Source organism: Silurus meridionalis, chromosome 24 (assembly GCF_014805685.1).
Source record: "Silurus meridionalis isolate SWU-2019-XX chromosome 24, ASM1480568v1, whole genome shotgun sequence".
NCBI classification, from domain to species: domain Eukaryota; kingdom Metazoa; phylum Chordata; class Actinopteri; order Siluriformes; family Siluridae; genus Silurus; species Silurus meridionalis.
Window position 1 is genome coordinate 920,197 of NC_060907.1, and position 16,562 is coordinate 936,758.

The window sequence follows — 16,562 nt, forward strand, 5'->3', positions numbered from 1 at the left end:
TGATGAGACAGCCTACATACAGGAGATTAAAAACCTGGAGAGATGGTGGCAGAAAAACTCTTCTCCTGAACATCAGCAAGTCTAAGGAGTTGATAGCAGACTTCAACATGAAGCAGGAGCGGTCATACCAACCGCTACACATGAACCAGACATATTATTGGTGAGGACAACTTACTTTAGTCCTAAGCTCTGTGTTAAGTAGCTTGTTTTGTTTTGTTTTAATCCAGCCATTAGTGTTGCACAAACTAGGTCACACTTAGTGCCAGTCTCAAGTCCGGATAAATGTGGAGGACCAGATAAACAACCACCACAGGTGTCGTTAACCAACAGGGTACCGGTGTAAATTGGGCTACTGTTGGCTGAAGGAGGAGAAGGAGAGGAGGAAGATGTCTACAGAGACAGCAGGGAAAGGAGAAGTGGAGGAGAGTGGAGGTTCAGGTTGGTACTTTAAATGTTGGTACTATGACTGGTAAAGGGAGAGAGAGCTGATATGATGGAGAGGAGAAAGGTAGATATGTTGTGTGTTCAGGAGACCAAGTGGAAAGGGAGTAAGAGCAGGAACATTGGAGGTGTTTAAACTGTTCTATCATGGTGTGGATGGAAAGAGAAATGGTGTAGGGGTGATTCTGAAGGAAGAGTACAGTAAGAGTGTAGTGGAGGTGAAGAGGGTTTCTGATAGGGTGATGATCGTGAAGGTGGAAGTTGAAGGGGTGATGATAAATGTCATCACTGCTTATGCTCCACAAGTCGGCTGTGAGATGGAAGAGAAGGAAAGATTCTGGAGTGAATTAGATGAAGTGGTAGAAGGTGAACCTAGGAATGAAAGATTGGTGATTGGGGCAGACTTTAATGGGCATGTAGGTGAAGGAACAGAGGTGATGAGGAGGTGATGGTAGGTATGGTTTTAAGGAGAGGAATGTGGAAGGGCAGATGGTGGTAGATTTTGCTAAAAGGATGGAAATGGCAGTGGTGAACACGTATTTTAAGAAGAAGGAGGATCACAGGGTGACGTATAAGAGTGGAGGAAGGTGCACACAGGTGGACTATGTTCTATGCAGGAGATGCAACCTGAAGGAGATTGGAGACTGTAAGGTGTTGGCAGGGGACAGTGTAGCTAGACAGCATTGGATGGTGGTCTGTAGGATGGTTTTGGAGGTGAAGAAGAAGAGGAGGAGAGTAAGGACTGAAAGAAGAATAAGATGGTGGAAGCTGAAGGATGAAGACTGTAGTGTGAGGTTCAGGGAAGAGGTCAGACAGGAGCTCGGTGGTGGTGAAGAGGTGCTGGATGATTGTGAAACTACTGCAGGAGTGATAAAGGAAACAGTTAGAAAGGTTCTTGGTGTAACATCTGGAAATAGAAAGGAAGACAAAGAGACGTGGTGGTGGAATGAGGAAGTGCAGGAGAGCATAAGGAGAAAGAGGTTGGAGAAACAGAATTGAGAAGTGATGAGAAAAGTAGGCAGGAGAACAAGGAGATCCAGCAGCAGGTGAGGAGGGATGTGGTGAAAGCCAAGGTGAAGGCATATAAGGAGCTGTAGGAGAAGTTGGACACTAATGAAGGATAAAAGGATTTGTAGCGATTGTCCAGGCAGAGGAACCGAGCTGGGAAAGATGTGCTGCAAGTTAGAGCAATAAAGGATGGAGATGGAAATGTGTTGACTAGTGAGGAGAGTGTGTTGAGAAGGTGGAGGAGTATTTTGAGCAGCTGATGGACAAGGAAAATGGGAGAGAGAGAGAGAGAGAGAGAGAGAGAGAGAGAGAGAGAGAGAAGGTTGAAGCAGGAAGTGGATAGGATTAGTAAGGAGGAAGTGAGAGCAGTGATTAAGAGGATGAAGAGTGGAAAGTCAGTTGGACCAGATGACATACCGGTAGAATTAAATGCAATTCAATTCATGTTTATTTGTATTGAGCTTTTAATAATGAACATTGTCTCAGAGCAGCTTTACACAGATAATGTGGAGATAAACATAAAGATGTTCTTTATAAGTGTAAGTTTGTCTCTGATGAACAAGTCGGTGGAGACTGTGGTGAAGGAAAAACTCCCTGAGATGCAGAAGGAAGAAACCTTGAATGGAACCAGACTCAAGAGGGAACCTCCTCCTCATCTTGGTTCCACCGAATGTCCATTTATTACAGATAAACGATGTTGAGGTGCAGTGATGGAGATCAGAACAAACTGTAGTCCTGAGTCAGTGTAGCAGAGTGTAGATATTAACTACAGTCCAAATCCTCAAAGCTCCTGATCTTACTCCAGAATTTTATGATCTCCAGGGCATTGATGAGAAACATCCCCAGCTCCAATCAAAGAGAACACCATCCAGAGGAAGACCAGGACGAAGTTAGCACATCCAAGGAGGGGAAAGGAACAGTGGTCACTGGAACTTTAGAAGCATGTTTAACTCGACCAAGAAAAAGAGAGAGAGAGAGAGAGAAAGAGAGAGAGAAGAGGGTAAAAGAGAGAATAGAGAGAGAAGAGGGGTGACAGGAAGAGAAGAATATGGATATTATGTGTCCTTGTTGTATGAAAGTTAAGGACACTGTGGACTTGTGGACTCCACCAAGACTCGCTCTGGCAGCAGAACTAAAAGGGTTAACCAGAAGTTAATAGAGACATGAGGCTCTCTCAGATAAGAGACGACCCACCACACCACTGTCAACATACCTGAATAAACATGTGAGAGTGAGGAGACGACAGCATACAGAAGAAGAAGCATGAAGAGGTTTGGGAGAGGTGAAGTGGAGTTTTTAACCAGATTGTTCCACAAGATTTTGGAAGGTGAGAGGATGTCTGAGGAATGGAGAAGGAGTCTCATTGTGTGTTCGAGTGCAGGTGGAGAGAAGCCTGGAGAGGTGGAGGTACACACTGGAGAGAAGGGGAATGAAAGTCAGTAGGAATAAGACAAAGTACATGTGTGTAAATGAGAGGGAGGGCAGTGGAGGGATGCGGTTGCAGGGAGAAGAGGTGGAGAAGGTGGAGGAGTTCAGGTACCTGGGGTCAACAGTGCAGAGTAATGGAGAGTGTGTTAGAGAAGTGAAGAAAAGAGTGCAGGCAGGGTGGATTGGGTGGAGAAGAGTGATAGCAGGAGTGATTTGTGATAGAAGAGTATCTGTGACAGTGAAAGGGAAAGTTTATAGGACTGTGGTGAGACCTGAGATGTTGTATGGATTAGAGACAGTGGCATTGAGTAAAAGACAGGAGGTGGAGCTGGAGGTAGCAGAGCTGAAGATGTTGAGATGTTCAATAGGAGTTACTATATATATATATATATATATATATATATATATATATATATATATATACTTTGTACTCCATCACATATATATGTTGAAATGACAATAAAAGCTTCTTGACTTGACTTAACTTGATCAACACCCTGGTGAAGAAGCCCGGCAGCGTCTGTACCATCTGAGACGCTTAAGGGACTTTAAACTACCCCCTCAGGTGCTTAAGATTTTCTACACCTGCACTATTGAGATCGTTCTGACGGGTAGCATCACTTCCTCGTTCGAGAACAGCACCATGCAGGACAGACGAGCCCTCCAGAGGGTGGTGCGTTCAGCTGAACAAACCATCCACACTGAGCTCCCTGACCTGCAGGACATCTACAGCACACGATACCGGACCAGAGCCTGGAAGATTGTGAAGGACCTCAGCTTTCCAACAATGGACTCTTTACTCTGTTGCGGTCAGGGAAACGCTTCTGCTCCCTGAAAGTGAACACAGAGAGAATGGGGAGGAGCTTCTTCCCTCAGGCCATTCGGAGTCTAAACAAGGAAAACACCCAGGAACTACCTGGACTTCTCACTCTGTCTCACTTTTCCCTCACTGCACAATTATTTTTGCACTATTGTATATGTCACTTTAACTCGGACCTGAACACCACATTTAAAAAATTTTATATGTATCTTTTTTTTCTACTGTGTATATATATTATAATATTATTCTTAACCTTATTTTTATACTTTTTGTTTTACTATTAATCTACTTGTACTTTATAATTATTTTATTTATTTAAATTTCTTTTATCCTCATATTTCTATTTTTCATGATTACATGTTGGACAGTTGTATAAAAGCATTTCACTACATGTTGTACTCTGTATGAAAGTGTTTGTGACAAATAAAATTTGAATTTGAATAAATAAATATTTTCTGCATCTCATCAGTAGTTCTTGGTTGCTGTATCCTCGCAAGTATGTGCAAGTCAGTGGTTCTCAAAGTGTGCTGCACTGCCCTCTAGTGGAGAATAAAGACATGACAGGTTAAACGCAATGAATGGCAGGATGTATATAGTTTTTTGTTTTTTTCATTCATCTTTATTAAATACAAATTAGATACAAAACCCAACTACACTTTTATTTTCTCTATTTTGAACTTGGTGCTATTTGATGTTATAGATTTAGAACTTGATATTTCAATAAATTAGAAATTATTAAACTTTAAGTTAAATTACCATTTTTCGGGTTGATGGAGGTCAGGTGGGGCTTTAAAACCCACCCCTCTGAAGTGGGGAATGGCAGAAAAAAGTTAGAGAAGCACTGGTGTGTCGACGTGTTTTGATTTTGGCCACTGAAATTTCAACATTTCAGGAACAAAATGAGAGAGACTCGAATATCTGAGTCAGTAGAATAATCTGATCTTCTCGTCAGGCTGTGGTGAAAGTGTGGTCTCTCTCTCTCTCTCTCTCTCTCTCTCTCTCTCTCTCAGGTACAGGTCACGTGGTGTATAACGGCTCTCTCTACTATAATAAACACCAGAGTAACGTTATTGTGCGCTATCACCTGCACTCTCGCAGCGTTCTAACACAGCACACGCTCTCCCAGGCCGCCTACAACAACACCTTCCCCTACTCCTGGGGCGGATCCTCAGACATCGACCTCATGGCGGATGAAAGTGGTCTCTGGGCGGTCTATACCACTCTGACGCACGGGGGGAACTTGGTCCTAGGCCGTCTGGACCCTGTCACTCTGGAGCTGCTCCAGTCCTGGGACACGGGTTTCCCGAAACGCAGTGCTGGAGAAGCTTTCATCGTCTGCGGCTCGCTCTACGTCACCGACTCGCACCTAAACGGAGCCAAGATCCACTTCATCTACCACACTGAGAGCCACATGTATGAGTACACACACATCCCATTCCACAACCAGTACTCACACATCTCCATGATGGACTACAACCCCAGGGAGAAGGCACTGTACGCCTGGAACAACGGACACCAGGTCATCTACAACATCACTCTCCTGCAGGAGGTCAAGACCTTCTCAGATGTGTAGGCTCTAAACAACATTTCAGAACCGGCCAACCTTCATTCTCCATTAACACCTAGAAGAAACGTTCCAAACACTAAACATCAAACATCTGTCATTGCCTTCACCCCCAACATGTCTGTCTGTTACAGCTACTGAAGTGATGGTGGAGGAAGAGATGAATGGAGGAGTAGAAGTAAAATGAATGGATGGAAAAGGTAAGAAGGAAGGAAGGATGGAAGCAAGGATTGGAGGACAGATAGTGAAAGGGATGACTAGAAAGATGGATTGGAGGAAGGATAAAAAGAATGGCAAAGAGAAGTGGAGAGATGACGAGAGCCAGAAGTACAAATGGAACCAAGAAGTGAACTTCAGGATATTTTGATGTCATTACTGTGTGTGTGTGTGTGTGTGTGTGTGTGTGTGTGTGTGTGTGTGTGTGAATGATTTACTGTCTGCATGCCCATGATGTTCTGTACATGTGGAATGAATATTAAAGTGTGAAACATGCTTTAGTGAGTTGTATTTGTCGAACACATCAACAAATAAACTAACAACCAATCAACCAAACAAACAAACAAACAACCATCTAGCTAGCTAGCTCAGAGTTAAATACACCACTCTGGCAACCCCACCTGCCCCGCCCCTTGTGCCGCGGTGCATGCTGGAATGTGCAGTACAGGGCGGAACTCTCTCATTTCCTCTTTATCCACCAGGAAGAAAAGTTTTTGCTGAGACACAAGAGAGAAAGAAAGTAGCAGAGAAAGAGAAAGAGAAAAGAGAGAGAAAGAGAAAGAGAGGAAATCAAACTCTATCTAACACAGTAAGTACAACGGACACACACACACACACACACACACACACACACACATACATACATACATACATACATACATACACATATACACACACATTACCGGGAATGAGAGACTGTCTAGGTGTTTCAGGTGTGTCTTCAGGCACACACACACACACACACACACACACACACACACACACACACACACACAGTATTGCTGTGAGTGTCTGTTAAAAGGCGCCTCTTTAACACATTCAATATTCGCTTGTAATTTATAGTAGTGCTCAACTTCTGTGTGTGTGTGTGTGTGTGTGTGTGTGTGTGTGTGTGTGTGTGTGTGTGTAAAAGAGAGAGACACTGGAGACACTGTATTTTGTAATAAACGTATGTATTGATTAAGTGACACAGGGTGAGATCACACACCTGCATGACGTCACCTGTATTTCATTCATAAGGCACGTCAAAAACATATTTTGTTTCTTTTCAGAGAAGACACTGTTACACTGTTACACTGATACACTGTTACACTGATACACTGATACACTGTTTTACTGATACACTGTTTTACTGTTACACTGATACACTGACACATCGGTACACTGTTACACTGATACACTGTTTTACTGTTACACTGATACAATGTTACAATGATACACTGTTACAATGATACACTGTTACACCGATACACTGTTACACCGATGCACTGATTCACTGTTTCACTGATACACTGTTACACTGATTTACTGATACACTGTTTCACTGATACACTGATTTACTGCTACACTGTTACACTGATACACTGTTTCACTGATACACTGATTGATTTACTGATACACTGTTTCACTGATACATTGTTTCACTGTTACAATGATACACTGTTTCACTGTTACAATGATACACTTTTACACTCATACCCTGTTGCCCTGATACACATATACACCGTTATCAGTGGTGTAACACCGACACACTGTTTCAAAGATACACTGTTACACAGACACACTGTTACACTGATACACCAATACACTATTACACTGTTTCACTGATACACTGATACACCAATACACTATTACACTGTTTCACTGATGCACTGTTACACTGATACACTGATACACCAATACACTATTACACTGTTTCACTGATACACTGTTACACTGATACACCAATACACTATTACACTGTTTCACTGATACACTGTTACACTGATACACTGATACACCGATACACTATTACACTGTTCCGCTGATACACTGTTACACTGATACACTAATTTACTGCTACACTGTTTCACTGATGCACTGGTTCACTGTTTCACTGATACACTGATTTACTGCTACACTGTTACACTGATACACTGATACACTGATTGATTTACTGATACACTGTTTCACTGATACACTGTTTCACTGATACACTGTTTCACTGTTACAATAATACACTTTTACACTCATACCCTGTTGCCCTGATACACATATACACCGTTATCAGTGTATCAGTGTAACACCGACACACTGTTTCAAAGATACACTGTTACACTGATACACCAATACACTATTACACTGTTTCACTGATACACTGTTACACCAATACACTATTACACTGTTTCACTGATATACTGTTACACTGATTTACTGATACACTGTTTCACTGATGCACTGATTCACTGTTTCACTGATACACTGTTACACTGGTTTACTGATACACTGTTTCACTGATACACTGATTTACTGCTACACTGTTACACTGATACACTGATTGACTGTTTCACTGATACGCTGATTGATTTACTGCTACACTGTTACACTGTAACACTGTTTCACTGATACACTGATTTACTGCTACACTGTTACACTGATACACTGATTGACTGTTTCACTGATACGCTGATTGATTTACTGATACACTGTTTGACTAATGCACTGTTTCACTGATTTACTGTTACACTGTTTTACTGTTACAATGATACACTGTTTCACTGTTACAGTGATACACTTTTACACTCATACCCTGTTGCCCTGATACACATATACACCGTTATTAGTCAGTGTAACACTGACACACTTTTTCAAATATACACTGTTATACTGATACACCAATACACTATTACACTGTTTCACTGATACACTGTTACACTAATACACTGTTACACTGATACACCAATACACTATTACACTGTTCCGCTGATACTCTATTACACTGGTACACCAATGCACTATTACACTGTTACATTGATACACCAATACACTATTACACTGTTACACTGATACACTGTTACACTGATACACCAATACACTGATACACCAATACACTATTACACTGTTTCACTGATACACTGTTACACTAATACACTATTACACTGTTTCACTGATACACTGATACACTAATACACTATTACACTGTTTCACTGATACACTGATACCCAATACACTATTACACTGTTCCACTGATACACTGATACACTGTTACACTGATACACCAATACATTATTACACTGATACACTGATACACTATTACACTGTTTCACTGATACACTGTTACACTGATACCCAATACACTATTACACTGTTACACTGATACACTGTTACACTGATACACTGTTACACTGATACACCAATACAATATTACACTGATACACTGTTACACTGAAACACTATTACACTGTTTCACTGATACACTGTTACACTGATACCCAATACACTATTACACTGTTCCACTGATACACTGATACACTGTTTCACTGATACACTGTTCCACTGATACACTGTTACACTATTACACTGTTCCACTGATACACTGTTACACTGATACACTGTTACACTGATACACCAATACATTATTACACTGATACACTGTTACACTGATACACCAATACACTATTGCACTGTCTTACTGATAAACTATTACAGTGATACTTCCTGTCTATCTGTTTGTCTTTCTGTTTGATAGATGTCTGCTCCAAGCGTACCCAGCAGGCCGATCTCCGCAATATGCTGGGCTTCCAACACCTCCACATGTCCCGCCTCCTTTACAATGGTAACCATAGCAACAGTAATTTGTTTTCGAATCGTAGTGCAGCTGTAGCATAGACTTAACATAAATGATAATAACTGTGACAAATATTAATATATGTGTGTGTGTGTGTGTGTGTGTGTGTGTGTGTGTGTGTGTGTGTAGATTTCTTCGACTGAAGATGGAGCGGCTGCCAACTTCACTAGAGGCTTCGGTCTGAAAGCTGGATACTTTCTTTGCTACAGCAAGGTGTTTTTGCAGAAATACACACACACACACACACACACACACACACACACACACACACACACACATATATTAATATTGGTATTGGTTTCCCATTGTCCAAGCTCCACCCACAGTACTTGCTCGGCTTCCTGTGGAAACGCATCAATAAGCACAGCAAATAGAATTCTGAATATGAAATTTGATCCATGTGTTTTCACTCATACAAACAAAAAAACAAACAAACAAATATGTAATAAATGTTCTAAACATGAAATTGAGGTTTGTAAGACTTAGTGTCTACATCTGCTGTTCTATGATCAGTTCCATTTGTGTCAGAGAAGTATGTGAGGGTGGTGCAGGACATGTACGAGGACAGTGTGACAGCAGTGAAGTGTGCAGTAGGAACGACAGACTGGTTTAAGGTGAAGGTTGGACTGCATCAAGGATCGGCTCTGAGCCCTTTCCTGTTTGCAGTGGTGATGGACAGGTTGATGGACGAAGTCAGACAGGAGTCTCTGTGGACTTTGATGTTTGTGGATGATATTGTGATTAGTGGTGAGAGTAGTGAGCAGGTGGAGAAGATCCTGGAGAGGTGGAGGTACACACTGGAGAGAAGGGGAATGAAAGTCAGTAGGAGTAAGACAGAGTACATGTGTGTGAATGGGAGGGAGGGCAGTGGAGGGGTGCAGTTGCAGGGAGAAGAGGTGGAGAAGGTGGAGGAGTTCAGGTACCTGGGGTCAACAGTGTAAAGTAATGTGGAGACAAAATGAGCAGAGGAGGGACATGGGGTATATCAGTAGGAAGAAGGAAAAGATGAAGACCAAGGAGAAGGTTTTTGGATGTGGTGAGGGAAGACATGTAGTTGGTTGGTTTGAAAGAGGCAGATGTAGAAGACAGGGGGTATGCAGACTGATGATCCGCTGTGGCGACCCCTGGTGGGAGCAGATGAAAGAAGAAAAAGAAGTTATTTGTTTCTTATAAGTTTGTCCTTAATGAGTGATCTAGTGGTGACAGTGGTGAAGGAAAAACTCCCTGAGATGGCATAAGGAAGAAACCTGAGAGGATCCAGACTCAAAAGGCAACCTTCTCCTCATCTTCAACACTGAACGCCATCACAGTTCCATCAGTGTTGAGGTTATAAACTGTTCAGTAAACGACACTTATATACAGAACTTTTCATCCAAACTGTGGTCCTGAGCACATTGGAGCAGACTGGTGATATTAATTACAGTCCAAATTCATCCTCACAGTTCTTCAGTTACTCAGTAACTTCATGTATCTTTGATGTGGAACATCTTCACACAGAGTATCTCTAATTGAAGAGAACTCGATCCAGAGGTAGGACGTCAAGATTAATCTTGTTTACCTCAACAGACAAAAAAGAGAGAGAGAGAAAAACATAGAGAGATAGAGAGAGAGACATAGAGAGAGAGAGAGAGAGAGAGAGAGAGAGAGAGAGATGATTAAGTATTAAAAGTACTGCACGAATAGATGTTGTATGGTATGTGTATGAAGGCATTCTGTAGGTTCCTGAACAGGTTCCTGTTTGGATCAGAGTGTCCAGGCGATGTGTAAACCCAGGGTGGTGTGTATGCCATGTTCTCCAGTCGTGTAGGATGTTCAGAATGTGTACAGGACCTCATTGAGAATAAAAGTGCATTGTGTTTCACTCACTTTGAGTTTGGACCATGTGGAGACAATAAACAATGCTGGTTCTGTGTCCTCACACACACACACATATCACTGACTCTGTGTTTGTGTGTGTGTGTGTGTGTGTGTGTGTGTGTGTGTGTGTGTGTGTAGGACCTGTCAGGTGGGACAGTGGTGTCTGATGTTCAGGTGATTTCTGAGAAGGATGCGATTCCTCCTGGTTTCTGCTTCATCCCTGAGTTTATAGAGTCCAGTAAGATTTCAGACACATACACACACACACACACACACACACACACACACTTACTGCAAGCAACTCATATTAACAGTTGTGTGTGTGTGTGTGTGTGTGTGTGTGTGTGTGTGTGTATTAGAATCCTCTGTGTGGAAGAAGAAGAGAGTGTGTGTGCGTATCGTACCTTTACACAGTGTAACATCTGCCATCCTGGACATCCGACTCACAGCCAAGAGCAAGATGATGCTTCCACAGTACACCTGCCTGGGGTGAGAAGTGTGTGTGTGTGTGTGTGTGTGTGTGTGTGTGTGTGTGTGTGTGTGTGTGTGTGTGTGAAGGCTCGCTGTATGATGATCCTTGGATAGTTTCAATGCCGTGCAAGCTCATAGTGGAAGCCCATGGTTCCAGGATCAGTGTTCTACAACCTTCTGAGGAACTGAAACATCTCGTAAAGGAAAGTTCCTGCACACATCCTGGTGGAGCTTCTGTTCTGCTTTCTGAATGATTTGATGATCTGTAATAATCTGTATGAATGGAGTGATGTTCTCCCATCAGGTGGTTGGAGGTTTCAGAACTTTCTGTCTGGTGACTCGCACACGGGGCGTAAATACTTAATATAGGACGTATGGTGTGTGTGTGTGTGTGTGTGTGTGTGTGTGTGTGTGTGTGTGTGTTTTACAGGGACATTCTAGGCTACGTGCTGTGGTGTCTGAAAGGCCCGTTTACATCTCCTGTTCCTCAGGCGAAGCCTCGTAGTCTGAGCATCGACATGCGGCAGCTCTCTCTGGAGGCAGCCACGCCTCTTCCTCTCAGACCCAAGTACAAATAACTTCACGCTCCTATATACGCTTTTTACGATAATTCAGCTTGACATTGATCGCCTCCGTAGATAGTCACACATCTGTGTTGCCATGGTTACAACAAATATGTGGGTGTGGCATTGTTTATTTATTTCCTCTTTCCACAGCAACCAGTCATCTCAATCCCAGCCTAAGATCAGTCGTCGCCGCAGCAACCTGGACCATATGAACCACACGCCTGAGGTGGTGAACGATGGCAGCAGCAGCCATGGAATTACAGGTAACACAATTAAAGTTTGTGGACACCTGACCAGCAGGCTATGTGCTACTTTCCATTCCCTGTTATAATGAGCTCATCCTGGATGATGTTCCACTAGATTTTGTAGAGATTCATTCAGCTACAAGTGTGTTAGTAAAGTCAGATACTGATGTGCGTGAGAAGATGTGAAGGTCTGGGGTGTAGTCAGCGTTCACATTCATCATGTTCAATAGGGTTGGAGCTCTTTAGCAGCTCAATATCTTCCACATCTTCTAACATCCCCATAGAAAACAGATCTTCTTGGAGATGGCTTTTTGCAATGTCATGCTGGAACAGGATTGGGTCTCCTAGATAAAGTGAAGAGGAAATTTCATGCTACTGTATTCAAAGACACTCTACACAATTGTGTGTCTCCAACCTTGGGTGGAAATGTCAGATGTCCCAATACCTTTGGTCAAATAATTAAACTATGAAAGGTTACAGAACTGAACCCTGAGGGGCACCGTGTTGGTGTACTTTATTAACTTTATTTATTAAAAAAACATTTTCCATGTTTCAGCGATGGATGGAGTTCCTTTTGCTCTTCATCCCAGATTTGAAAGTCGAGCTATAGAGAAGGTAAACACCAACAATTACTATCACTATTACCATCATCTTTATCATCATCATCATCATCATCATTACATTAATTATATTCATCATTACATCATCATTACCGTCAACATTATCATTACCATCAACATCATCACTATCATCATCACTATCATCACTATCATCATCATCATCATCATCATTACCATCATCTTTATCATCATTACAATCATTATATTCATCATTACCATCACCATCATTATTACATCATCATTACCATCATCATCATCACTATCATCATCACTATCATAATCACTATCATCATCATCATCATTATCACCATCATCACCATCATCATCTTCATTACCATCATCATTTTCATCACCATCTTCATCATCTTTCTCCCTCTTAGGTGTCTGTTACTGATCTGGAGAATATTCGTATTAAGTCACTTCAGGACATAGAGAACGAGGTGAGATCTTCAGTCAGATATTCAACATATTTGCTGATTTAAATAATTTAGGCACGTTATTTGCATATTGGAACCTGATTGGCTCCTGTAGTTTGTAGGATTCAGATATCACTTGCCTATAAAGTGGTTTTCTCTCTACAGTATAACTACACATTCACCATAGAAGAAAAGGCAGCGACGAGACTCCGCCCCTAGATGGCATAGTTGGTGTAAACTCCGCCCATCGATTATACTTGACTCTATTTTTTTCTTCATTACAACCAAACAAACTTTCAACCAAAACTCCCAGTGTTGCTAATGACCAGCAAAGTCTGTTAGCATGTGTTTGGTGTTTATACTAATTAGATCCCATATATGCTAATTGGTTTTAATGAACTCATTAATTGATTTAAATGGAAACTCTAATTAACAAGCTTTTATTGTGTAAAATTACGTATATTTTGGAATTTCCAAAGAGGAAAACTACTAGATGCTGTTGAAGCTAACACTAAGGTTGTAGGGTATTTATGGGTTTTTCAGGGAGTTCTCAGGATCTGTCCTTTCAGCCATCTTTCTTTTATAAGGGTCCAGTATTGTTGCCAGATTGGAAATTTTTCATCTTATCAGTTTTATTGTAAACATCTGGAAATGGGTTTCATTGGGAGAAACAGACGGGCTTCTTTGTATGATAAACTTTTAGTACTGGCCGTCATTATGGAAATATTTAATCTAATTTAAAGGCATTTTATGAGAGCAAAGCAACTCACCAGCTGCCAGCCAATCAGAAGCGAGTGTCATCAGTGTGGCTCACATGGAGGCTCGATCATGAATATTCATACACAGTGAGAAAGCTGAGACGTAAACACTAATAAATAAGATTAGATCATCCATGTCTTTTTCCCACGGAAGAGCAGGGTCGTCCAGGACGTTTTGAAAAGGCTGAATGTTTTCACACATCTTATTATCTATTTAAAGCTCTGATCAGCTGATTGCCCATTTAAAATGGGGTGTGGCTTCTGTTTATTGTAAACCAGCACCTTTAAGGGGTAAGATTGCTCGCTCCTGATATATCTCGTAAATTAATACTCTGTTAATGAAAATCACTAAGTTGGCCAATCAGAATCCAGAATTCCACATCCCTGTGTGTGTATTAAAGCAGGGTGAGATGTTGCTACATAATGCACAGTGACACACTTTAATGTCACTGTGTCACTGTTACTTTCTGTTAGTCTTTAGCCTGTTACTGTCTTTAGCCTGATGATGTGATAAAAAGGCTTTAATATTTATATATATCCAAAATATTTGCACTGCTGAGTGAAAGTTACCCTACAGTAACCCCTCCATAACCCCTTAGTTACCCCTCCAAAACCCCTCAGTAACCTCTTCATAACCCCTCAGTAATCCCTGAGTAACCCCTCAGTTACCCCTCAGTAATTCCTGAATAACCCCTCAGTGATACCTGAGTAACCCATCAGTTACCCCTGGGTAACCCCTTCATAACCCCTGTTACCTCTCCGTAACCCCTCATTAACCCCTCAGTAATGACTAAGTAACCCCTCAGTTACCCTCATTAACCCCTCAGTAATGCCTGAGTAACCCCTCTCTAACCCCTTAGTTACCCCTCAGTAATGCCTAAGTAACCCCTCTCTAACCCCTCAGTTACCCCTCAGTTACCCCTCAGTAATGCCTGAGTAACCCCTCAGTAACCCCTCTCTAACCCCTCAGTTACCCCTCAGTAATGCCTGAGTAACCCCTCAGTAACCCCTCTATAACCCCTCAGTTACCCCTCAGTAATGCCTGAGTAACCCCTCTCTAACCCCTCAGTAACCCCTCAGTAACCCCTCAGTAATGCCTGAGTAACCCCTCAGTAATGCCTGAGTAACCCCTCAGTAACCCCTCAGTAATGCCTGAGTAACCCCTCAGTAACCCCTCAGTAATGCCTGAGTAACCCCTCAGTAATGCCTGCGTAACCCCTCAGTTACCCCTCAGTAATGCCTGAGTAACCCCTCAGTAACCCCTCTCTAACCCCTCAGTTACCCCTCAGTAACCCCTCAGTAATGCCTGAGTAACCCCTCAGTAACCCCTCAGTAATGCCTGAGTAACCCCTCAGTAATGCCTGAGTAACCCCTCAGTAACCCCTCAGTAATGCCTGAGTAACCCCTCAGTAACCCCTCAGTAATGCCTGAGTAACCCCTCAGTAACCCCTCTCTAACCCCTCAGTAACCCCTCAGTAACCCCTCAGTAACCCCTCAGTAACCCCTCAGTAATGCCTGAGTAACCCCTCCTTAACCCCTCTGCTGCATGGAGATTAGTTACAGGTTAACTCTGAAACGATGATGAAGGTGAGGACGATGAAGATTACAGGTCCAGTAGATACAGTAGAAGTAAACACAGTGTGTATGAGTGCAGGACTATGATCATTTTAATGACATTATTTTTTAATAAAGAATAAAATCTTAATTCTGTTTAATATGCAATGATTTAAATATATGTGTTTTCTTTTATTTAGAATCCATTCATTTACTGATAGCTGAAGGAACACTGCAGAACATAAACACTGCATTCTTGCCCTTTTTCACTTTTTATTTTAGGACCAAATTTCATGCTGTGTTTTTATGTCCATAATAAATGACTGTTTGGAAGAAAGTGATTCTGAGACTCATTCAATAAATAACAGAATGAATGTGTGACATCAGTATGACATCCAGAGGAGAAATAACTGTAACTCCAATGAATAGATGAATGAATGAGGGCTGGATGGATAATCAGTGGGTGATGCAGGGAGGTAGAGATGTATGGGTGAGACAGAATGATGGATGGATGGAGGATTTGATGGATTATATATATATATATATATGGAAGATCGATGGAGGGATGCACAGATGAATAGATGGGTTGATGGGCAGATAGACTGGTGGATGGATGGATGGATGGATGGATGGATGGATGGATGATAAAGAAAAGTAATGATGGATGGACAGATAGATCGATGAATAAATTTAATGATGGATGGATGGATAAATGATTATGAAAAATGAGGGATTGATGGATAAAAGAATGAATAATGAATAGATGATGAATGGATGGATGAATAGATGATGGACAGGGGGATGTACAGATGGATGATAAATGAATATATGGATGAATGGATGGATGGATAATGAATAGATGATGAATGGATGGATAAATAATGAATGGATTATAGATAAACGGATGTACGGATGGACAGATGATGGATGGATAATGAATAGATGATTGACAGGGGAATGTACGGATGGATGGATGAATAAATGAATAGAT

The 16,562-nt window shown here is 41.7% G+C and overlaps 2 protein-coding genes across 2 annotated transcripts in view; both read left to right on the forward strand.

Moving 5' to 3' along the window:
- Positions 1–5,788, forward strand: part of olfm2b (olfactomedin 2b) — a 14,092-nt gene extending 8,304 nt beyond the window's left edge. Inside the window, exon 7 of the mRNA XM_046837334.1 lies at positions 4,708–5,788. Within this exon, the coding sequence (XP_046693290.1) occupies positions 4,708–5,270 (563 nt within the window). The 3' untranslated portion in view covers positions 5,271–5,788. The remainder of the gene's footprint in view (positions 1–4,707) is intronic.
- Positions 5,789–5,910: 122 nt separating this feature from the next.
- Positions 5,911–15,908, forward strand: mvb12a (multivesicular body subunit 12A). The gene is made up of 10 exons (XM_046837336.1): positions 5,911–6,066; positions 8,986–9,072; positions 9,214–9,297; positions 11,080–11,179; positions 11,301–11,430; positions 11,843–11,980; positions 12,129–12,241; positions 12,780–12,838; positions 13,224–13,283; positions 13,425–15,908. Exons 2-10 carry the CDS (start codon positions 8,986–8,988, stop codon positions 13,476–13,478), a joined length of 825 nt encoding a protein of 274 aa, XP_046693292.1. The 5' UTR covers positions 5,911–6,066; the 3' UTR covers positions 13,479–15,908.
- Positions 15,909–16,562: the final 654 nt, after the last annotated feature.